The sequence below is a fragment of the Phocoena sinus genome, chromosome 4, assembly GCF_008692025.1.
Source record: "Phocoena sinus isolate mPhoSin1 chromosome 4, mPhoSin1.pri, whole genome shotgun sequence".
Lineage (NCBI taxonomy): Eukaryota > Metazoa > Chordata > Mammalia > Artiodactyla > Phocoenidae > Phocoena > Phocoena sinus.
Window position 1 is genome coordinate 70677745 of NC_045766.1, and position 25603 is coordinate 70703347.

The following is a 25603-nucleotide window of genomic DNA, read 5'->3' on the forward strand; positions in this document are numbered from 1 at the left end:
ATCACCTGTGCTAGCCCCATTCCAAGATCTGATATGCCTTCTGCCATATTAGGGGTGTGTGTTGGGTATGTGTGTGAGATGGAGAAGCACAAATCTCATAATGTACTCAAAAATCCATCTAAAATCCCAGCATGTTTTAGCAGATTAAAATTGTCTAAATAATGTGAAATATCCAAATTGCAGTGTAGCTACACGAACAAATAAAAAATCCACGTGGCAATTTAATTTTAATATCTCTTCAAAAAATTCCCAGATTACAAATTACTATGCATTTGTATATATGTTTACACAAATAAACATACATCATTGATTCCCTCATCTCAGATTCAGCCTCCTACAGGAACAGGTTTCTGGGGCTCCAAGACGACCCTGTTAACTGGAGTTGGTGCTCTGAGGAGCCCCTCGGTCTGGATATCAGCTGTTGGGTGTGGATCACAAGGGCAGGGTCCACCCTATAGCACCACAGATGCACAGTGCGGATATGCTACTTCTGCTGTAGCCCAAGTTCATGTATCCAGGTGCTTATAGAGTCTACGACTTTTCTCTTTTTTATTTCTGTTGCCATGTTTTTTCCAGGGCTTCCCAGCCCCCATCTCAGAGCTGCTCACAGTAGCTGCCGTCACCAGGCCACTCCCAGGCTTGTAGCCCATCACAGCCTGGACGCCTTTGGTCAAAGCTCTCAAATTTTCCTGGGAAATAAGAGAAAATATCATTGGCGATGTCAGCAGTCTCCTTTACAGGATATGCACAGGATTGCTTATGGAGAACTCCAAGAGAGTGGACTTCCATCTCTCACTGGTCCTCTTTCTCTCCCCATTCCTTAAATAAGTTTCTCAGTGTTTTGTCTTCACTCCATTCTCTTTGTCCTCAACTTTGTTTAGTCCGTGGCTTCAAACAACATCTATAACTAGGCTCAATACCAGCTATTTTCTGGACATCTCTATCTTGATACCAAACTTCAACCGGCCGCAACCCAAAGTTAGTTAGAAGCTGACTCTCCATTCTTTATTTCGGCCAGTGGTGTAAGAATCTGCCCAGCCCCGAAGATGGCACACGCTCTGTCCTCCTTATCTATCACACACAGCCAGGCACTAAGTTCTGTGGATTCCACTCTCAAGGACTTTGTTCATCTTTCCCCCTCTTCTCCGTCCCCACTGCTCTAACCCAGGTGTTCATCGGCTTTCACTGAACTTTCACTTTCACTGCAAGACTCCTCAAATCCCGTGTGCACATTTCTATCAGAGTGCTCTATTCTGTATCTCTCTAGTCCTGTCCTCACAGATCTCTGATGGCCGCCTGTGGCCTGGGGAATCAAGTTCATATTCCCTCACGTGGCACACAAAGCCACCTACAAACATAGGCTCTTTACTGAAAAAATCCACACTCTCACATCTTTTTGCCTTTGTTCATGCTACTCCTTCTGCATGGAAATCTGGCCCTCACCGCTTCTTCCAACTGACACATTCTTATCTGTTCCTCGAAGTTCAGCTTAAATATCACTTCTTTTCTGTAGTTTAGCAAGGATGTGGAGAAAGTAGAAACCTCATAGTTGCTGCTGGGGATGGAAAATGGTGCAGCCACTTTTGGGAAGTTTGGCAGTACCTCAACTGTTAAACTTAGAGTTTCCACATGACCCAGCAATCCCGCTCCTAATGTATATACCCAAGAGAAATGAAATATATGTCCACACAAACACGTGCACATGAATGTTCATAGCAGCATTATTCATAATAGACAAAAGTGGAAACAACCCAAATGTCCAACAACTGATAAATGGATAAACAGAGTGTGGTCTATCCATTCAATGGAATATTATTTGGCAGTAAAAAGGAATACAGCACTGGTACATGGGTGAACCTTGAAGCCATCAGGCTAAAGAAGCCAGTCACAAAGGACCACAGAGCATATGATTCCATTTACATGAAACGTCCAGAATAGACAAATCTTTATATAGAGAAAGTAGCTTAGTGGTGGGCAGGGGCTGCGGGGAAGAGGGGAGTGGAGAGTGAATGCTAATGGGTACAGGGTTTCTTTTCGGAGTGAGTGGTGATGGTTACATAACTCTGCAAATATCCTATAACCTACTGAACCGTATATTTTAGAAGTGTGAATTTTATGGTATGTGAATGTTATTTCAATAAAGCTGTTATACAAAATGTACTGGATCAGAAGTTAAAAAAAAACTTTAAAACTTACCTGATGGAAAAAAGTTTTGTCCACTACATTTTCAATCTGATTTGCTTTTTTATTTCTGCGTGGCTGCATTTTTATTTCCCCACCATTCGCTTTCTTCTCTAGGAGTCGCTGGTGTTGATACTGAAAGGTCAGAGGATCTCTTCCAGGAGGAGGATGACAGTACAGGAGTTTACCCTGCAAAGACAACATGCATGGTAACAGCACATCCTCAGGGCCATCCGTGTGAGAGTCCACAGAGGAGGCCTCTCCACGGTGCACACTCTGATGGAACTTTCGGCCATTTGACAGCTGAGCTGAGTTTTGGTTACTGCAACCGGAGAGTCCCAACTTACACCCTGATGATGATCCTTAGTGTTCTAGAGGCCTACCTCTTCCCACAGCTCCCACACAAGAACGAAATCTTCCCTGTGCCCCCTTTTCACCTTGTTTACCATACTCTTCAGTACATGTATATGAGTATACTTAAGAGAATATTTTCCAAAACAAAAGCCAGGACGTAGTTGGACAGTGTGGCTGTACTGATGGGGACACTGGGCCTGCTGCTGTTGTCCACTGGGTGCCAAGTTTCCTCTTTCCACCATAAACACTCTAAAAACTGTGGTTGTTTTTAACTCATCTCCCCCACCCTCCATAGTTTTACAAATGGTAAATGAATGAATAATTCATCTATACAAATATTCTATTAACTGTTTTCCTACCGAATTAAAAAAAAAGAGAATATGGCTGCCCTCTTTTATTTCTATGCTCCAAGCCCTGCTGATGGTCTATTGAGAAGAGGAGGGAATAAAGTGAAATCCTCACAACCAATTAAGCCCCTGGAATGCTTTTTTGTGGAAAGAAGTAGCTTAATAAATAAAAACTATTGGGGCTAATTAAGTGCCAGGCACTGAGCTTAGTGATGTGCGTGTGTGTGTGTGTGTATGTCTCCACACACATACACTGTTCTCATTTATTTCCCATAATAATCTCATGGGATAGGTACTATTAATTCCTATTTTACTGATGAAGAAAACCCAAAACTTAGCATGTCCTCACTTGTGATTGGAGAATAATACCTCACAGACTTACATTTTTTTTTTTTTTTTTTTTTTTTTTTTTTGGCAGTACGCAGGCCTCTCACTGTTGTGGCCTCTCCCGTTGCAGAGCACAGGCTCCGGACACACAGGCTCAGTGGCCATGGCTCACGGGCCCAGCCGCTCTGCGGCATGTGGGATCTTCCCGGACCGGGGCACGAACCCGTGTCCCCTGCATCGGCAGGCGGACTCTCAACCACTGCGCCACCAGGGAAGCCCCTTACGTATTTTTAATGAGATGACAAACATAAAACATTTAGAACTATTCCTAGCAGGGCTAGCTTTGAATAAATGTTAGCTATGATTATTACTGTTACTGGACAAGTGTTGGAAGACAGGTATATAAACAGCTACACTACAAGGAATACTGTGATATAGCTGCAGTAGAAACACCCAAGGGCTGGAGGAGATGGAAAAACTGGAGACATAAATTTATCACCTTCACTGCAAATAGGTATTCAGAGATCTTCATCTCTTTCATATTATGTCAGTCACTTCTATGATTTATATGATGCTAGCTCTCCTGGATCAAGAATATAATTCCAGTTATGGCACAATATCAATGAGAAGATATCTCCTTTATAACCCAGCTGGTTGCCATTACCCTAAACATACGCTGTGGAGAAAGAAGACCTACTTATACCAGAGGAACGAGAAGCAGGGTTCACTTACATTGACATAATCCTTCAGGATGTAGCGTGCAGATCGAGGTTGGTCTGGCTGTCCATGTGCTGTCATGAATCCTCGCATACCTGTGAGGAGAAATGAATTTTGCAAAAAAGTTAGAAAACATCACAACAAAAGACAACTGAGGTGATGGAAATCTAGCCTTTTCTGTTATTACACTGTGCATTCTTACTTAACCTTAAAAAAAAACAAATCAATTAATAATGTAGAAAATATTTTGGTTAGCATTACAAAAACATCTGATAATCCAGGAGAACAGACTATATTGTTACATCTGATCTTCTGACAACCACCTAGCAACATGCTGTGACACATTCAATCTCTCTCTACTCCAGTCATTTCTTCTATCTCTGATTTTAATTATTGATTCAAGGAGGCTACTTGTACAATGCTATGTTGTCAATATTATTAGCAAAACCCAAAGCAACAGAGCAAGTTTTCTTATTTAATGATATGTCTACACCTTTTTCAGTTTCCCAAACATACAACGAAGATCCCTTTAATACTAACTCAATTAGAAGGGAGTAGCAGAGCACAGCGGGAAAGAACACAAGCTTTGGCTGACAGGTTCAAAACTCAGTTCCCTCCCATACTAGCTGTATGTTGGCTCCTTCAGTTTAGAAGAAAGTATCAATACTTAGAACCGTACAAAAAAAAACATTTAGGAAAAGAAAAAAAAAATCTAAAGATTAAAAAAAAAAGGATTACAGTAAAATGGTTTTTCCCAAGTAAAACACCGAACCCAACAAAACTAAGAAGGAAAAACATTGTTGGGCTTCCCTGGTGGCACAGTGGTTAAGAATCCACCTGCCAATGCAGGGTACATGGGTTTGAGCCCTGGTCCCAGAAGATCCCACATGCCGTGGAGCAACTAAGACCGTGCGCCACAACTACTGAGCCTGCACTCTAGAGCCCACGAGCCACAACTACTGAGCCCGCGCGCTGCAGCTACTGAAGACCGTGCCCGTGTTCCACAAGAGAAGCCACCACAACAAGAAGCCCGCGCACTGCAATGAAGAGTAGCCCGTGCTCGCCTCAACCACAGAAAAGCCTGCGCGCAGCAGCAAAGACCCAATGCAGCCAAAGACACCCCCCCAAAAAACAAAAAAAAACAACATTGTTTATTAAAGTCGCTAACTTCTACAGGGCTAAAGAAACCATAAATAGACACTGGGAAAAACATTTGCAGCACAGGTAGCAAAGAACTCCTACAGATCATTATGACAAAAACAAATGATGCACAGAAAAAAGTGATTCTCAGAAGACAAAATGGCTAACAAATATATGGACAGATGTTGAATTTCACTAATATTTTAAGAATGTTCAGTCATCTGTTTTTACAAACTGGTTTTGTCCTCACTCTCTTTGATTTCATCAGAGAGAATCAGATGAAAAATCTTAAAAGACTGACATTTCTTTCAGTTTTATCTGGAAATCAAACCAGATGCAAAGTTTAGTGCAAAGTCTACCTTTCCCCATCTTTCAGGTTAGCACACTGGAGAGGTCTAGATTAGGAAATCTGGGTTCTCACTGAGGCTATGCCACTGACCAGACACCACCTTGGGCAAGTCACTTCATGCTCTGATCTCAGGTTACTTGTCTTAAGAAAAGGGGGATGAGAGGTGGGAGAATCTTTAAGGCCCCTTCTTGTCCTATGATTTTGTGACTATAGCAGTCTTGCAACAAGTGCTTAGTATTCATCCTCTTTAAAGTCGCTCAATTAAAGTAAATTCAAGGTCTGATTTTAACCATATAAGTGTGGTTTATATCAAATCACCTTTCTCTGCCAGTAAATACTCAAATAACCTGAACTCCTTCCCGGCTGGGGGCAATTCCTTACAAGGCAAGCCACACATGCATGGAAATTTTTTTAACACCGCTTTTTCTTTAGGTAGATACGCGTCTTTCCAGATTACCTTTAAAGCTTGTGTTTAAGGTAAATAAATCACAATGAATTGGAGAAATGACAGACAAAGATAATTCCCATACAGAAAAGGAAAAAGCCAACATAGCTTTAGATCAGAAGCCCTGTGTCTACACTTGGGTCCTAGGCCTCCCATAGGAAAGGGCCTGAGAGAGCCTGGGAAGATGTGTCTCCCAGGCACTTGATTTCTATGATGAAGACCTGGGGAAGAGGCAAAGGATACAGAGCAGCTCCTTCTCTAACTCTAAAAAGCACTTAACACTGAAGTAAAATACCACTCAGGTAGTGGCCGGCTCTCCCTCCTTTACTGCTGGACCAAGTCAGCTACCTGGAGGCCACCTGGTGGGCAAGACCAACAGGACAACAAAAATATCAAGCCTGAAAGGTGACATGACAAATGCTAAGGAAAACTTCTGAACTTGTACCTTTGCAGAGTATTCCTCTTAGTAGCTATACTATTATTTTTTGTTCATGTTTTAAAATAAATCACAACTCACATCCATAAGCCGTCAATAGTTCTTCTGACGTTGGAGGTCGCTGGGGATCTTCATCTTCTCTAGGTTTTATGATGTCAATGCCATACGTAGCTTCTAAAACATGTCTTGGAATATTCTGGCAAATGTAAGATTGTCAAGGAATCCATTTCTTTGAACTGACCCCTTCCTCCTCCCCATGTTGTCTTCCAAGAACATGGTATTTCAGCACCTCTGTGACAAAAAAACTTTTCACCTCTCCAAAGAAGAAGTACGGTTATTCGTTAATTTAAAAGACTTTTCTGGGGCTTCCCTGGTGGCGCAGTGGTTGAGAGTCCGCCTGCCGATGCAGGGGACACGGGTTCGTGCCCCGGTCTGGGAGGATCCCACATGCCGCGGAGCGGCTGGGCCCGTGAGCCATGGCCGCTGAGCCTGCGCGTCCGGAGCCTGTCCACCGCAACGGGAGAGGCCACAACAGTGAGAGGCCCGCGTAACGCATAAAAAAAAAAAAAAAAAAAAAAAAAAAAAAAAAAAAAAAAAAAAAATAAAAGACTTTTCTCCCCTCTTTTATTTTGTATTATTATTATTATTATTTTGCGGTACGCGGGCCTCTCACTGTTGTGGCCTCTCCCGTTGCAGAGCACAGGCTCCGGACGCGCAGGCTCAGCGGCCATGGCTCACGGGCCCAGCCGCTACGCGGCATGTGGGATCCTCCCGGACCGGGGCACGAACCCGTGTCCCCTGCATCGGCAGGCGGACTCTCAACCACTGCGCCACCAGGAAAGCCCCTCTCCCCTCTTTTAAACAAAGCCTTATGCACAATGATCACTTCCAAATGTATCCTTTAAAAATATTATCTCTGAAAACAGACCTTAAAGATGACATATTTTTATGTAAATACACTATAGATTTGTGAGATGACCCTAATTCAGACATAAAGCACCGAGTCTTTGTTTCTAATCCTTACAACTATGTAAGGAGTGATTACTTTTTCCTCCCCTGTCTATTGCCCAGATTTTTAAGCCCTAATATACACATAACAACCAAAATTTTGGCACAGCATAGAGGATATTAGTGATATAGGTGGGAGGTGATCTCTCATCTGGTCAATCGGGAGGATTCCACTGCAAATCATCTCAGCTTTGGTAGAAACAAAGGACGGCATCACCAGGCCTGGGCAGTCACATAAGCAGAGGCCAGGTTCCACATAGAGAGTCTGAAAGACACGTAAGAGGTTTATGCTGGGCATACAGCACAGGAAGGGAAAGGAGAGCAGCAGCACACGAGTGGCAAAGAACTTCAGAAAACACCCAGAGGGAGGAACTGGCGGAGAAGGAAACACAGAGGCCGATGCTGTAGAAATACCTGAAAATGCTTGGTGTGACCGGGCGTGGCAGACACAGACACCTTCTTGTTGCCCATGATGGTGTTGATTGTTGAACTCTTACCAACGTTTGGGTAGCCCACCTAGAAGGGTGTCAGAAGGAACGTTTACAGTATAAGTTGGCAAGGATCACAGGATGCCGAAAGCCTACCCTATGTAAAAAGCCTATCTAAAGCTAAGAACATTGGACTGGAAGTCTGAAGACAACCCTGAAAGCTCTCATTCTAGTATCTCTTGTAAGTGACGTGACAGGTAGGGATGAACTGGGAGATTGTAGAAGATAATTAATATGAACAGTGGTGTGACCAATATAAGCCTTGAGAAAGTTCATTCTTTGAGTTGGGCTTTGCCTGTCACCCAGTCTGCTCCCAGGATGCCCGTGGGCAAGAAGAGGGCATCGATGTTCCCTATGACGCCGGGGCCTGATCTCTAGAGTTCCAGTGTAGCTACCAAAGGATGGGGAATACAGACCCTCACAGAACAACTTTATGATATATTTCATCTTACCAGTCCGACAGTAAGTTGTCCGTTCTTCACCTTCTTTCCAGAGTGTAGCTGTTTAAAGATCTCCAGTAATTCCTGCTTTGACACCAGGTGGCTAAAATTGTGTATCTGCCTCTGCTGGGGGGTCTTCCTTCCTTGCGCCTCAGAACGCACAGTACAGCGCTCCTTCCAATCCTGGCCGCAGGCCTGCTCGTCGGGGCCGCTGCCCTCTTCCGAACACGTCTGCCAGTCCTCCTCCTCCTGCCAGCAGTCCTCATACTCACTGTCATCTTCATCACTCCTGGCAACTTCATTAACTGAAAGATGTTCAGTCTCTTTGTGTAGAGTTTCAGCTTCGTCACAACTGGAGTTTTCAAACTCAGCTGTGATGGCTTCTGCACTGTCTCCATTTACTTCTTCCTGATGAAATAACAGAAACCACAAAAGTTCAGAAGTGTGTAACAACTGCACTCTTCACTCTGGTGAACAACATTCAGAGCTGGTTACCTAAGATGAACAGAGGACAAGGAAAGTTACGAAGGAGAAAGAGAAAGGTGAATAGAGGGAGAAGATAGCATGAGGATATAACCAAACTATCAGCAGTGGTGTCCTCTGGAGGGGTGGACCTTCACTTTACACAGTTTTGTATTATTTGAACTCTGTACAAATAACATGCATTACTTTTCTAGTAGATAACTCTTTTACCTATTAAAAGAAAGCAAGGGTTTAGAAAAACCTGTATCAAGCTGAACTCCTTGGCAGTACACTGTTTTTGCAATGGGCTGTAGAATAAAACAAAGCATTTCTCATGAACGATAAAACATTTAACATTCTCTTCGCTGCACAAAGCAAGAAGGGTATAATTTGTAATCTGAGCTTCACTGTATATTTGCATTTTCAAAGACAGTGGTTTGCATAGTTAAGGAGACTGCTATTCTTTTATAACTGCCTTTAATAAATCATAGCACCATGGAGCACAGGTCCCTGTGTGTGAAGTATGAGAGCAATAAAACTCAACTCTGCGCGTGGAAATTATTCACCAACCAACGATTTCCTTTGGAAAGAGAAAGGTAAAAATCATTTACGATTCATGGGTGTGTTAATCCTTCTGAATTCCTATGGATAGCAAAGCAGAAATATGACAAATTTATAGCATTACCAAGCAGTATCAACAAGGGAGAATTGATTCAGATTTAGAAGTGATGGAAACCTATCATTTCCAAATAGTCTAGCATTACAATGAGTAGCCACCACAGGAGAGGGCATGATGAACTCAGTTAAACAGGCATCCTACATTTTAGGAAAGAGATATTAAAAAAAAATGTCAGGGAGAAAAGGTACGATTTCATTGTCATTCCTGGCAACTCAAAAAGAAATATGGAATTGGAAGCAATTTCTATGATAAATGAGCAATAAATGTAAAGAAGTCACTGTGTGCTCTTCTGCAGACACAAGAATGTAAACTGAGCATGAATGTGTATTAGGAAAACTAAGGCTAGAAGCAGTTTTGGTTCAGGAAAAATGATAAAGGCAACAAAAGGACTTTGCAGTGGTTACATCAAAAATAGAAAGAAAGAAGGGAAAAGTCAGTCTTTTGGGGGAACACAGTGCAATTTAAGAGATGGCCAAGAGAAAACCAAAGTACTCAATTCAAAAATATGTCCTATTTTTTTAAAATAAGAAAGGTTAAGCAACCATAGAGAAAGAACCAAACTTCAGATAGGTGAGAAAACAGTGAATATCTATTTTTAGTAAGTTCATGTTTGACACTCAAATGACAGATGTGATTAGATATATCACAATGGTAGCTGGCTACTTGACTTGGAAAATCATGAATAACAGATTTCAGAAGACCTGGAAGGAATAAATAGGGTTCAACTTTTAAAAAGGAAGAAAGAATGTCTTCCATAAATCATGCACTGTTAATCCAGAGTCTGACAGGGAAGCAATTCCTCAAGTTAGGAAATTCCTCCAAACAATTCCTCCCCTGACAGTAATGGGAGGCAACAACGGTTCCCTGAGAACAGATGGTGCAAACAAATCCCACTTCCCTTTGCAACTTGGATACTGAGCGCTTATTAAGTCCACAAAAGTTCACAGAGCTCTATCCTTGGCTCCGGTCTACTCAACAGCGTTATCGATGACCAGAGAGAATACACAGAAGGGCCAATACAAAAGCTGCAGATGACTCAAAGCTGGAAGAAGAGAAAAGCAAATGACACATGCAAAATGAATTCTACCTTGTTCCCAAATCACTAATATTTAAGAGGAACAGCATGATCCTAAGCTGAGCTAAAACCAAAACGAAGACCTTTTCCCACATGTAAAGACAGGATGAGATCTGCTTAGTAAGTTTTGTCTTTTAAATATGTGAGGGATGTGGCTGTTCACAGGTTCAATGAGCCAAGAGCATAAGCTCCTTTGAAAGGGCGTGAATTAAACAAAACTCTGAATTACTGGGAGTACCCTGATCCCAAGAAATAAGAGTACATGTCCTGGGCAAACCACACCTGGAATACTGTACTCAACCAGCTGCCACCCACTTTAGGTGTCTGACACAGGCAGACAGGCGCTCAGGGTGAGGAGTGCTCTGGAGGTCATGTCAATATAAGGAGCAGGAAAGCAGACAACGTCTCTTCTGCAGAAGAGGGAACACGGGGAGAGAGGAAGAGGCCTCAGATCAAAGGTAGGGAAGCTGACTGAGCTTCACTGGACTAAACAACTTTCTAACCTTGGAGATAAAAAGGAATGAGACACCTGGTGTCTGCCATTTAAAGGAGTCACAGAGACAGCATGTGACTGCCAGCGAGGTGAAGGGAAGAACTCCTTCACAGAGTTAGAGCTCACTAGCTTGTGAGCTCACCAAGGGAGGGTGCTGTATTCATAGCACCCTAACCAGTCAGCAAATAGTTGATAAATAGAGGTGAGAGGAAAGGAGGTGGATAGGAAAAGATATGACTTTAAGTCTCTTCCAGCTCTAAGATTCTATTACTAATTTCTTTTCATAGCTGGTTACCATTAATTTTTACTAGAAAATAACTCCTAAACTGTTTCTGCAAAAAGTGGATCAAAAGATACAGAAAATAACATGGTATATCTTAATTTAGGACTATTTCATTTCTTTGTTTTCAAAACAAAGTCAAAAGAGAGTCTAATCAAGTCCAGAGAAGTTACTACATTCAGTTGTATCTGACTTTTTGTTCTGACTTCTCTTAAAAGCAATTACATACAAGGGCTGTATGAAACTTCCTATACAATTTTCTGCCTAAAATTTTTAAAAATTAAAAATTATAGCTACTCTCAGTGTGCATCATAGACCCCTGGGATAGCAGACTATTTAAAAACCAGAGAAAGCAACCTCGTGGCTTACTTTTCTATAGATCACCCGACTATCTCAGCACTTAGGGAAAAAAGAAACAAATAAAACCCCACACATCAACAATAAACAAACAAACAAACAAACAAAAAAAACAGAGCACACTTAACAGAAGCCAAAATCCTCCTCCTTGAAACCCAACCTGAAAAAGTCCCCCAGGTTACCTTAGAGTCATCAATCAGTTGAATGGCTTCCGACAAAGCCGACCAGAAAATGACCTTCACATTTTCCTTTTCGAAGAACTCGGCCCAGGCACTCCGCTGCTCGGCAGTCATCAAGTCAGCCTTATTTATCAGAATAACATTCTCCTTGTTGTCATCAACTGTTTTCACATAACATTCCTATGCAAGATAAAGATATTTAGATATTTCTCCAAAAGGGGGGAAATTAGGCTAATTATACTGAAGATCCCCAGCTATGACTAAAAGTTTTTACTGCCCCCAGTTTTAAATCATTCCTAATTTAAAGATTTTTAATCATGATACATTCTATGGATCCTTTCAGCAAGCTCTGAAAAGAAGTTAGGTCATCTATACTTAGAAAAAATACTCTTCACATAAGAAACTGGAAAGGGTAAAAAGAAATGCTTTCCTGCCCAGTTTAAGTAAAACAGGTTCTTATTTCTTTAAATTATATAGTTCCTCTCTTTAATCATCTTGAATTCTTTCTTTTAAGCAAAGTTAAAGAACTGTATAACTAGATTTGTCGGCCAGCAGGGACTATCTTCAATCCAAGTGACGATAGCTAATAATAATCTTACCTATTAATATAAAAAAATATTTTTGAAGGCTAAAAGGAAAACAAGACCCAGTGATTAAATTAATTCCCAAGCACAGGTCTCCATTAGGAAATAGACCAGAAGTATGAAAGCTGAATTAATAAGAGTTTCCCCATTAAGACTGTTATTCACCAGTGGATTTTAAAATAATCAGTACTATTCCTACTCTGGTCCTCAAACAAATATAGGAATACTTCATGTGTGTTCAGTGTCTTATTAATTGAAAGCCTGTATCACATTATTTCTTGTGATCCTCACACCTTAATGATTACCCCCTGTGGTGTTTTACAAACTTAGTTCATTTGTAAAATACCACAGGAGGTAATAAGTAAGGTGTGAGAAGAGAAAGCTTAGTGGGATGGGTAAGTGAAGGGACTAGGCATATGCTAAAGTAAGCAAAATGCTATTTCAACTAGAGTCTCTTAAAAAATGAGAAACACTGGCAAATGCCTATTAACAAAGTGGCTTCGAAACTAAAAGTAGGAAGTTCAAGTGTTTGTGCCTTCCTGCAGATGGAAACAACTGTTTGAAGAAAACACCTTATCTAAACAGTCCCAAAATGCAAACTCCTGACCTTGGGAGGAGCAGGAGGCCAGATTAAACAAAGCTAGAGGAGGGTGCAAAGGCCTGCCTAGGCTTACTGCTATCGGTGATGCTGTCCTCCCACTGCTGCCCAAGGACTTAAAGTTTGAATCATATCACATTTTACTTACCAAATCCTCACACCTAAATAGGAGTGGATTTCGAGCATCTACTATCTGGACCACGATATCACTGAAAAACAAATGTGAGATACACCAATCACTGTGAAGCGAAAGGAAATAGTAGCAAACACTTTTGACATATTAAGCACTGGTATATTTAACTTTTTAAGGTGCAATTATCCCCAGTTTATATACGAAGAGACTGAAGTTTAGAACAGCTAAGTGGCTTGTTCAAGGTCACCAGCTACTAAGTGAGGGAGCTGGAATGAGAACGCAAGCACTCTGGACCAGAGCTTGTAGTCTCTGATGATGTTTCATTGTTAAAACTTTTACTTGTATCTTCTAGTAAACTCTCCTGGAGAGATCAAAGAGTATTCCGAAGACGTCAATCCAAGGTGAGGTCTACTGTATACTCAGTGCCTAGTTTACACTTGTGTTAAGTAAGGCCTCAAAAACCCCTCAAAAATCACCTGCTCACAGCTGCCACCATCAAAGCCTATATCTTATTTAAAGACATGTGTACATGTAGCAAATCATCACCCACCAGTTCCAAGAATGTGTTTAAATGGCAAAAATACAAAACAGCAAAATATCAACTTAAGTTGCCATAATGAAGCAGGAATGATGAGTCCGACGCCTTCCATCACATGTAAGATGATGTAGCAATACGAAAACTTTCTGCAGCTGACAGCAAGCCCCTCGAATCCCTCACAATGTAATGGGGAACGACAGCAGCTGAGCACTGTAAGAGTAAATACTGCACTTCTCCGGCAGAGTCCTCCCTCCCTTCAGACCCTGTGGCTAGGAGAGCTGCTGTAAGGGCCAGCTGTGACTGCCACTGGAGGGAAACAAGCTGTGGATGTGCTACCACCTTCCACCAGCCTCCCGCAAATCCGTATCTGGTCAGCTTTTCCTCAGGTAACTCCTATGCAACTGAAGGAAATGTATTACATCAAGGTTACCATTTAGGGCAGAGCTTTTGACAAAGTGCATTTTCCTTCAGAAGAGTTAAATTTCCAGCATGATCTTGTGAGTCAAAGAAACTCACAGAGCTGCTAATTAATGACAAATTGCTTCTAAGTTCTCTAGTTAAGTGGGTCCTAGTATTTCCTACTTTAAGGTAATATCTACCACTTTCCAACTGTGAGGATTTAACAGTAAATGCAAAAATGACTGCAAAACATGGACAAAGCCTAATGAACTAAAATTACAAGATCCACACACATTATGTCTACCTACCAAACAGGTAGAAAGAATAACCAGCTTAGACACACCAGGAAGAAAAGAAGAAAAGTTTAAGGCAGCTTGCTTCGTGTGCTGAATTAGGATGCCTAGAAAAGTGCCAGCTATGTACTGGGAAGGCTGATGCAACACAGTGGAAGCGCCTCGTCTTCCTGGGATATGGCGTTCTGCCCTCCGTGCCTCGGCAGTGTCCGCCATTTCAATGACATAGTATACATCAAATCTTTGCTCACAGCTACTCTTGAAATTAAAGAGGCAGATGGCGTAGCTAGCCTGTTACCAAACAGGAGACATCTGCTGTACAGAACATGTCAATAAATATTTCCTATTAAAAGACACGGCAGGGCTTCCCTGGTGGCGCAGTGGTTGAGAGTCCGCCTGCCGATGCAGGGGACACGGGTTCGTGCCCCGGTCTGGGAGGATCCCACGTGCCGCGGAGCGGCTGGGCCCGTGAGCCATGGCCGCTGAGCCTGCGCGTCCGGAGCCTGTCCTCCGCAACGGGAGAGGCCACGACAGTGAGAGGCCCGCGTAACGCATAAAAAAAAAAAAAAAAAAAAAAAAAAAAAAGACACGGCAGTAGTCACTTTATTGATGTTTCTATGTGACTCAGATCCACTTCTGTGCGACATAAACTATATTCCCTGAGTCAGGAACATGTTCTCTCTTGTAAAAACACAGAAAAATATCACAAAAAAGTAAAAGAGCAAGTAATGCTGTAATGCAATAGAAGCTAGAAGTTTCAATAGTACAGGCTCACTCTGGGGAAACAAATTGCTTATTTAGGGGCATGAAAAGCAAGGGAAGGGCCTTGCTGTTGCTGAACCTGGAGGAACACATATGGCTACCTCTGTTCCCTCTCAAAGCCTGCAAAACATGAAAGCAAAGACTGGAACTCATCAGGACAAAGAGAAAGAAAGAACAGCAACTAAGAAATGTCAGCCCAATGAGAAATGAGCCTGTTCATGCCCCAGAGCCCCGAGAAAGCTCAGGATTAGAAGCATCACGTCTAGCTTTCATGGCAAGAGTGAGGTATAGGACTGAAATCATTCTCAGCAGGGAGCAATTAGGTCCACGCCCCTGTTCCATTCAGCCAGGCAGCCACACGTCACCCCACAGCCCCTGTGGAGAAAATGAACCCTGGAGAAAATGAACTTGAGAGGCTCCTGAACTGGGACCTCAAGCACAGGAGAAGGTGGGAAAGAGGTGCTATACTGAAGAGAGGAGGATTAAACATAAGTCTATACCCCAAATGATGGAAATGCCCAGCTCCCTTGTATTACACCACCACCTTTAGCCCCGCTCCTGGCAGGAGATAGTCCTCCTCTTTAAGAAACTGACCGATCCTAGGGAAAACACCCATAGATACTGTAAAATAAAATTGACCCCTGCTCAGTTACTGTACAGTCAAGTTCACCAGTGGGCAAACTCCACCCAAACAAAAGTCCTGTCAATCAGCTCTGTAATGCTTTGATCTTAAATATGAACAGACAACAAACATCATTTGACATTGGAGGAAGGCCTCTTACATAAAAGTCAGAAACCAGAATAAGTAGGAAAAAAAAAAGAATGCAGAGGGAAGACAGACAATAAAGGAAGTAGGAGAAAATCTAGAATTAAATAGTAAACTATAAGCGTGCAAATGGGGGCATTCCCTCAAGGGTGAGGTTTCAATATTTCACATTGTTACCACTTATCTTTGGAAATTCGAAAACAGACATTTTCAGCAGTATACATCCCAAATGCTAATGAGGCCCTGATGGAGAAATTAGCTCACTCTGTTCCCTGGGAGAACCATACTGGGTCTTCCCAAGCCCCATTCAAGCCTGCATGGAGCCCGCGATCAGGAGCTAGCTTCCCCTTTCTTCAGGCTTAGAGATTTGCCTAGCTACTCTGGCCTCCTCACATCCCACGCCAACAGCCCTCTCTGCCCCTGAGGAAGCAAGAAGCGGGGGTGGGGGGGGAGTATATAAGTGACTTAAAAAAAAAGAGAGAGAGAGATAATTCACATAAGTTCCATCTCTTAAAAAATGTACAGTTCAGTGGTTTTTCGTATATTCACAAAGTGGTGCAACCATCACCACTATCTAATTCTAGATCATTTTCATCACTCTAAAAAGAAATGTAAATAACTTCTACAAATTTAATCCAAGTCCTTTTTCTTAGTAACAGTGCTAAATGTGCTAATATTCTTTCCTGAGAATCCCAGTTAAAGCACCCTGTTTCCTAATGTTCTTATTGGGTATATTCTATGGACTAAACAAACAAACAAACCCACATCCTAAGGGCTCCTTGTTAAAAGCATCATTTCAAATATAAGGTTCATTTATGATCTCCAAAATTTACAAGCTGCTCATGCAGCTCAGTATCAAAAAAACAAACAACCCAGTCCAAACATGGGCAGAAGACCTAAATGGACATTTCTCCAAAGAAGATATACAGATTGCCAACAAACACATGAAAGGATGCTCAACATCATTAATCATTAGAGAAATGCAAATCAAAACTACAATGAGATATCATCTCATACCAGTCAGAATGGCCATCATCAAAACATCTACAAACAATAAATGCTGGAGAGGGTGTGGAGAAAAGGGAACCCTCTTGCACTGTTGGTGAGAATGTAAATTGATACAGATACTATGGAGAACAGCATGGAGGTTCCTTAAAAAACTAAAAATAGAACTACCATATGACCCGGCAATCCCACTACTGGGCATATACCCTGAGAAAACCATAATTCAAAAAGAGTCATGTACCACAATGTTCATTGCGGCTCTATTTACAATAGCCAGGACATGGAAGCCACCTAAGTGTCCATCAACAGACGAATGGATAAAGAAGATGTGGCAGATATATATACAATGGAATATTACTCAGCCATAAAAAGAAACGAAATTGAGTTATTTGTAGTGAGGTGGATGGACCTAGAGTCTGTCATACAGAGTGAATTCAGAAAGAGAAAAACAAATACCGTATGCTAATACATATACATGGAATCTAAAGAAAAAAAAAAAAAGGTCATGAAGAACCTAGGCGCAGGATGGGAATAAAGACGCAGACCTACTAGAGAATGGACTTGAGGACACAGGGAGGGGGAAGGGTAAGCTGGGACAAAGTGAGAGAGTGGCATGGACATATATACACTACCAAATGTAAAATAGCTAGCTAGTGGGAAGTAGCCACATAGCACAGGGAGATCAGCATGGTGCCTTGTGACCACCTAGAGGGGTGGGATAGGGAGGGTGGGAGGGAGAAGCAAGAGGGAGGAGATATGGGGATATGTGTATATGTATAACTGATTCACTTTGTTATAAGGCAGAAACTAACACACCATTGTAAAGCAATTATACTCCGATAAAGATGTTTTAAAAAAAGGTCTATTTATGGAATCCTTATAAATAATTCATACACTCTTTGACAAAAATAAAAACCTTTTAGCTATCAAGATATGGAAAAGACTTAAAACATCTCCCAGTCTCAACTTATCAAAGGCATTCTCTTCTTTTCAAAGCCCAATTAAAACAAATCACTCCTTAATTTCCCCCAATACTACTAACTGCTCCTTCCTCTGCTCTGACTCAGCCCACTACCCTCTCTCTAATACAATAGGAATCACACTCCAGTTTGTATTTTACTAATACCTTAGTGCAACGATCGCGTTTCATCCATCTGTGTGCCCCCGGTGCTTGGCCCTTTGCTTGGCCTCCCCCATAACATATTTGCTCTTTGCAAGCAGACACCTCCCAGCCATATTTTCCGTATTACCGGTAGGAACTCATATACATTTGCTGAAACAACTACAGGTGCTTCAGAACTCATCTTACAGAAAATAGTCACCACTCTTGCAAGTTTATCAATGTGTTTATCTAATAACAAAAAACCCTTATATTTAAAAAGAAATATAGTATCCTACTTTCAGGTTTTATAATAATTCTCAGTAGCACTGTGCCTGATTTGATCCTGTCCCCTCAGCCCCTCCCTGGGCTGACAAACATATATAACTTCCCAGTCTAATATACCGCCACCACCACATACTCTTACACAAAGAGAAAACGGTAACCTACCTTCTTTCAATCACCCTCCAGAGCTGGCGCCAAAAATCCAAATTTCTTTCAAATGGAGTCAATATCAGGTTTTGTTCCTCTTCCAGCCTGATTTTAGAATGAGAAGTTTATACCTCTGCCCGATTATAATAGTAGGGTTCAAGTAGTATAAACACCCAAATTCACTGCATTAAAAAAAATAAGTACACAACTATTAACCGTCAAATGATTTTTATATACTTTCTGCTGAGTCAATATGCAAATCAAATGCAAATTTTATACTTAAGCTTCTTAAGGCCTGAAAGTTTATTTAACACACAAAGTGACATTTCTCCCGGACATCTCTTCTTGGAAGAATGCTCCAGAGAGCAGTGATCAACTCCGGGGTTACTAATGGCTAGAGAAGGGTATGAAAAGGAGAAAAGGCCAGGAATGGAGCAATCAACTCACCATCTTTGTGCAAGGACACACGTGCACAAAGCAATGCGGTTTGCACACACACCAATTTGCACTTATAAGATGAAATCTACCATTTCCCTTTTAAAAGAACAAAGCCTTCAAAATGCAAATAGCAATGCAAGCACACTAAAATGCCTAACTCAGAATTTCAAGGCAAATCTTCCTGTAGACTAACACTCACCGGACAAGTTGACGTCTCCATTCTAGAAAGTTATCTTTCTCTGCCTGTTTGAGTTCTTCTGCACTAGTTTTTCGGTCCCACTTTGGTCTGCAACAATCATGAAGGAAAAAAAAATTCCACACGAGTTACCAAAATAATATAGGAGATTGGGATTTAATAATAGCAGCTGAGAAAAGAAAGCAGAAAAACGTGAACACCAAATAAAAAATTTTATATTTAGTTGCCTTGTTACGCCTTTTAATGTCCTATATTTTTATTCAACTCACCTCCTTGGGATACACAAGAACTGTTTGTTTTCTTCATGGAGTTTCTTAATTCTCTGGTTCTCCTCAAAAGACAGTAGTCCAGTTCTAGCCTCAGGAGGCACAAATTTTATATTAAGCTTCTCTGTTTGTAGGAAAACAAAAGTACTGTTATTTAAGAGGAAGTATAGAGAGTGAATGTTGGTCATTACTTAGAAAACTAAAAATAGGAGCACTTAAAACAGAATTTAAGCTTTCCCGATTTAGATAGATTCCCCTAGCCTTGAATTAATTATAATTTCTAAAGAAAGTTTTCTAGCCACCCCACAAAAAAGAATACAAGAACAGATCTTTACTAAAACTTTCAAAAGGTCAACCACTTTTTCAAGTACTGATTTTATAAAACTCCACATGCTAAATGCATTTCATGGAAACAGAAGCAATAAGAGTGGGAAGGGATTGTAAACATTCATTACAACCAATCTCCTCATTTTACATGTGGAGAATAATTGTAAGCCAATGGGAGTGAGGGGGGAAGCAAAGATTCAGCAAGGAGACTCACTCCAGTTAGAACTGGTAAATTACTACACAGCTATAATTTATATGAAATATTTATGAACATCCACAATTAAGCTATATAAGAATTCAAAGGAATAAAAAAACGCCCAGTCTATGTATGAACCAGAGACCTCTGCTCTAGGGCTCTATCCCCCTCAAGTTGCTCCAGGCCCCTCCACTGTACCACACATGGCCACCTAGTCTCCTGGGCAGGTGACTCCACCGAGATAAGCACCTGAGAAGCCAGCTAAGCTTCTTACCAAAATGCCAAGGGGAGGTCCTATCCAAGGATAACAGGACATCTTCAGCAATGTGCCTCTTAACCTTTAGGCAAAGGCCGCAATCTGCTACCCTCGTTGGACCACCAATACTGCACGGTCCAGTCACCTAGAGCAGCAGTCCCCAGCCTTTCTGGCACCAGGGACCAGTTTCACGGAAGACAATTTTTCCACGGACTGGCGGGGGGTGGGGGTGGGTGGGATGCTTCAGGTGGTAATGCGAGCCACGGGGAGCGGCAGATGAAGCTTAGCTCGCTGGCCCACCGTTCACCTCCTGCTGTGCGGCCCGGTTCCTAACAGGCCGTGGACTGGTACCTAGGTTGGGGACCCCTGACCTAGAGTACAGCCAATTCAGTCACCATTCTCATTCATGTCATCCTCAACCAACAGTCAGAATACACATCCCTTTAGCCCCATACTGGATAATTCTTTCACATTAATTCCTCCTTCCAATGGTGATCTCCCACCCAGTGTTCCCACTTTGTTTGGGCCAACCTCTGTAAACGTCTCCCGCCCCTTGATTCTTTCCTCTTCTCCCAGTGTACCACCCAGCTTGTAGCTTCACTTCTTCCCTATTTGGCTAAAACCATACGGGCCATCCACTCCACCACTCTCCGACCACACATCAAATTCCTTAGCCCACTGCACCGAGCCAACTATCCATTCTCGTTCTCATTTCAGTAACGATGCTGAGCTCTGCTGGAGGTGATCACACAATAACGCAGCCACCCATCTCTGGACTGCTTTTACTACCAACACTTCTGACACCGAATGCGTGGGTTTTCCCACACCAACAGCCAGTTCTCCAACTCTCCAGACACCAACTGGGTGTCCTACAATTCAATTCTATTCTGACACTAATTATCAAGTGACTTCCCCACTTCAGATGCCAAATCTCTGAATGTATTTTTATGGAGGCCCCATAGATTAAATCATTGGCCACTGGTGATTAACTCAATCTCCAGGACGACTCCGCTCCCCGGTGGTTGAGGGAGGAGTTTCTGGAAGCCCCAACCCTCACATCCCAGGGTTGGTTTCTGTGGCAATCAGCCCCCACAAAGAAGTTACCTAGGGGCCCACCGGTCACCTCATCAGCATAAACTCTAGTAAGGTTGCAAGGGGCTTATTATGAACAACAAAAGACACTCCTCTCACCCCTACCACTCAAGAAATTACAAGGGTTTTAGAAGCTCTTGTATCAAGGAACCAGAGATGAAGACCAAATATAAATGTATTTCTTATTATATCACAATATCACATCTTCCTCTTACTTGCTGAACATAAGAAGTGAGTACGGCCTGTGCCATCTTCTAAAGGTAAAGAGTTCCCAGTGAACACTTAGCATTTCTCATTGTTTTGCTCTCCTTTGCAAGGTCAGGGATCCATGTGAGAACTGGCTTAAAAACCATGGACCTAATTTGATTCAAAACGCACTATGTACACACACACACAAACACACACACACACACACACGTCCAATTTTGCCTGCAATCTGAGGGGCTCACAGCTGAAACTTGTAGCCTCCAGGTTTAATCCCTGTCCCTGTGTATCCAGGAGACAAGTGCTGTCTGAAGGTCATAGAGAGTTGAGACAAAATTCTATCACTTCTACATTATTAAGGAAAAGGGAAAAAGGCATGAAATTAATTTCAATGAGGAATTCTTACCGATTTTTGAAAGGCTTATGGAAACTTCATTATGTAGGTATGACTGCTCAAGTCATTGGTCATTAGTGATTAATCTCCAGCTCCTCTCCTCTCCCCAGTGGGGCTAAAAATTCCAATCTTCTAATTATCCTTACAATGCTCACAAGACCAACCCCCATCCTGAAGCTATTTAGGGGTCCTCATTAAAATGCAAAAAGACACTCCTCACTCTTCACTTACTCCACCCCCTCCACAAAGTCTGGTTTATTCTAGCTCACTAAAAATCTTGTTCCTATTCTTTTCTCCATTCTTCTACTCCTACTATTTCAGTTCTAGCCTGATTCTTTTGCTGTACTAAAGCAATAGTTTCCTGACTACTCTTTCTTCCTCAAAATCCATCAGTGATCTTTCAAAAAATGTTTCCTACTTGCTTACATCCCTCTAAAGACTCCTTTCAAGCCCTTATTCTCTCCTGGCCCTGGCCCTCCTCCCTAGTGTTTGTGCATCACATCCTGCCCCCATGTACTTTAAGCACCAACAGGGCGAAGCTCCTAACCGTTTTCTTTTTTTTTGCACATTATTTTATTTTTGTTTTGTTTTATTTTTTTGGGGGGGATTTTGTTTTTAATCAAACAGAAAGTCACAAAAGTTATAATCATCCTCATCGGTTCACTCAGTCCGTTTTCTGAACAAAGTAAACTGCTGCTCAGATCTTAGCTTGAAGTGCTCTGCCTGCCTGTGCATAATGTCCTGTGTCATCTCACCTGTCCTGCTAACACCTACTCATCTTTTAAGACTCAGCCCCAGGGTAAAGCTTGCCCTGACTGGCCCTAGTTTTCCTTCAGATAGAAATGAACACCAACTCCATCTTTTATGACCCTATTCTCTGCTACAGAATTCTTTTATAGCACCTTAGACAAAATTCTGCAGAGACAAAATTTGTCTTAGTCAACACCATACTTTCAGGAGCCAGTACAATACCTGAGAGTAGCTGGGGCTCAATAAAAGCATTTTGAACAAATGAATGAATTTGCTAAACAACATAATAACACTTATAATAAGAGAAGAGCAATAGAAATGGTAGTTTATCATGCTGTCTCTGTGCCAGGTAGTTTTCTAAGTGCTTAGAAAAAACAAAAAACAAAAAAAGGGAAAGCAGTGACTAAAACAAATTACATGCATGGAAAAATTCACTATAATGTGTTAACAAGTGCTTTAAAATACAATTCAAATTGCCTACGTTACAGCAGCAGGCCCAGGATTTTGCTTCTAACCACGGTATCAGAAAATATTTTCTGGAAAATGCTGGTATTGTCCACTGTAATGTTGACTGGTCTCTTTCCTTGTGAGAGACTGAGGTTCTTGAATTTGATATGAGTATGGATAACCTGAAGTGTTTTTTAGAGCTGAATTTGAAAACTGTGGCACATTCTGTACCTCCCAGTTGAGTTCATCTCGACCTTCCCACACTGCTTCTGGGATATCTGCCTTTGGATTAAAGACAGCTCCTTTATGAGTTTGGTAGGATTGGCAAAACATTTCCGAGCAGACTTATTTGTATATAGTCAGCAAAGACACAAATGTGCTGTAGGCACTCAGCAACAACTTACCAGCTACAAACTCTGTTCCTGCAAGTTCTGCAGTGGCAAGGAAGTCATCCAGGGAGCTCTGTTCAGTCACGGACTGAAGATTAAGACGACCCCAATCATAGCCATCATTGAGTTCACTTGTGTGCAACTATGAATAAAACACAAGGTGGTAATACAGCTGCTCTCTTCTGTTCTTAACATCCAAACTAACTCCCAAGTAACGATTCTATGGTCTTAAGAGTGGTATCAGCCCCTTTAGAGTCAATATTAATAACAGTTAACATTTAAATGAGCACTTTCTTACCTCACTTTCTCATCCATCTTACAGATGGATAGTTACTCTCCATTTATTTTCTCATTTTATTTTCAAAATCTTTTAAGATAAATTTTATTGTATCTCTATTTTACTGATGAGGAAACAGGATTAAATTAGATAAAACAGCTTGCCTACAGTGGCAAGCTAATACGTGGTAGAGGTAAGAACCTGAACCCATATACCATATACTCTGGTCCTGGCAGCCACTGTTAGTCAAATTTTTTTGACGGAGACCCACAGTAAGAAATACATTTCACATAGTGACCCAAATGCTGTGAGAAACTTAGTGATACAACTGTGTACCATTCAGTATAGTAAAATGGTAACAAAAGAATCCTGAAACAAAGTTACTTTATTACATGCCACACAGACTGGTATTTTCTTGAATTCTATTCTGTAGGTTGAAAAACCTGTCTAGTCGAGAGTTACTGAACTGATTTCCAGACACAACCCATAGTTTGAAAAGATAAACACCATCCTAAGCTCTACACTCTGTACAGGTGCAAATAAATGAAAAAATTAAAGGTTAAAAGGCTAGGTGGTTTGCCCAAGGCCACAGAATCAGCAAAAATCAGCATAAGGATTAGAATCCAGTTCTTTAGAGCTCATAATCGAATCTTCCCACTACTTCCTAATGGGTACATTAAAAACAGGTTGCTTCAAAATCAATTAAAATTACTGGTAATCTAATGTCCAGAGTAACTCTGACCTGATGAATATTGATGAGCTCTGTATGCTGTTTACTCTGCAGATTACACAGATGGAAGTTAGATGGTGTGAAGTGCACATGGATAATCAGAGACACCTTTGACTTTGCACAGATTCTCCCAGAGAACTTCGTGAGTTCTCAAATACATGAGGGAATGAATGTCAAAATGACAAACACAAGTCAAACTACTTCATCCGCTTTTCAAGGATCCTAAAAATTATGATCGTTCCCAGGCCCAGGGAACTATTAGGCCCGCCAAACTTTGGAGATAAGTTGTTCATCTTTGAGTGAAACCACTAGGGAATAAAAAGGGTGAAGCAGGAATCTGAGTTATTTTGTACTTCTGGAACCAACCAGCGGCTCTTGGAGGGTCAATTCTTTGAACAAATGAATACGAAAAGTTGTTTTTATGTCTTTCCTGTACAGAAACTTCCAAACGCTTCCATGGCTTACAGGGCAAAGACCAAACTTTTATCCTGGCACTCAAGATCTCACTGCAACTTCATCACCACATTAGCCTCCACCTCTGGGCCCTGTGCCTTGCTAGAAGGAGGGCCTGTTTATCTGCCTGGTAGGCTCTACTGCATTGTGGTATCCGCGGGGAGTTGGGGGGCCCCAAACCGATCCCCGCGGTTAACGGGGGACGACTGTACTCATCCTTAGAAACCCTATTTTGGCATCATTTCCTCTGGAAAATTTCCCTGTGACCTCTTACCCCAAGCTTCGCAGCTTTCAGACTCTCATAACTAGACAGACTGGGAAAGATGACAAGGTCTTACCCAGGAGTCGGTGTGACGATGGCTACGGCTCCGCTGAACTTGCTGGCGGATAAGAGCCCGACCGAGGGTCCCAGCCTCCGGCGTTCTCCTCCGACCCATATCTGCCCCGTCTGCACACGAATCTCGCTTGCCGTACCCGCTCCTGTTTTTTGGATAGTTAGCCGATAGATCTCCGGAAGTGACGTATGAGCTAGCCCAAGTAGTTAAGGCCCGAGGTTGAAGGGAAACACAATAATTGTTTCAAATCACCACTTATATATCTCATATTTGCCACTATGATGGGAAATAAATGTAAAGTGGTCTGAGGACTTAAGTTTCAATATATTTCCTATGAATATCTCAAATTTTGATAAGTTGATTAAATTAAAAGAATGGTACCTTCCAAACTTGTGCGTCGGTCTTTAGCGTCCGGTGTAGAACTAGGAGACGTGGAAAACGTGGCCGTTCATATTGATACTAGCCCCGCCTCCCGGCTACTTTCGTC

At 41.8% G+C, this 25603-nt stretch overlaps 1 protein-coding gene across 1 annotated transcript; it reads right to left on the minus strand.

Moving 5' to 3' along the window:
* Positions 1–201: 201 nt before the first annotated feature.
* Positions 202–25298, minus strand: LSG1 (large 60S subunit nuclear export GTPase 1). The gene is made up of 14 exons (XM_032630427.1): positions 25120–25298; positions 23337–23463; positions 19270–19390; positions 19004–19090; positions 18385–18471; positions 13088–13148; positions 11761–11937; positions 8245–8640; positions 7719–7820; positions 7426–7569; positions 6378–6501; positions 3942–4021; positions 2197–2370; positions 202–689 (listed from the first exon to the last, which is right to left on the minus strand). The coding sequence occupies exons 1-14, from the start codon at positions 25216–25218 to the stop codon at positions 507–509; spliced, it is 1962 nt and encodes a 653-aa protein (XP_032486318.1). The 5' UTR covers positions 25219–25298; the 3' UTR covers positions 202–506.
* Positions 25299–25603: the final 305 nt, after the last annotated feature.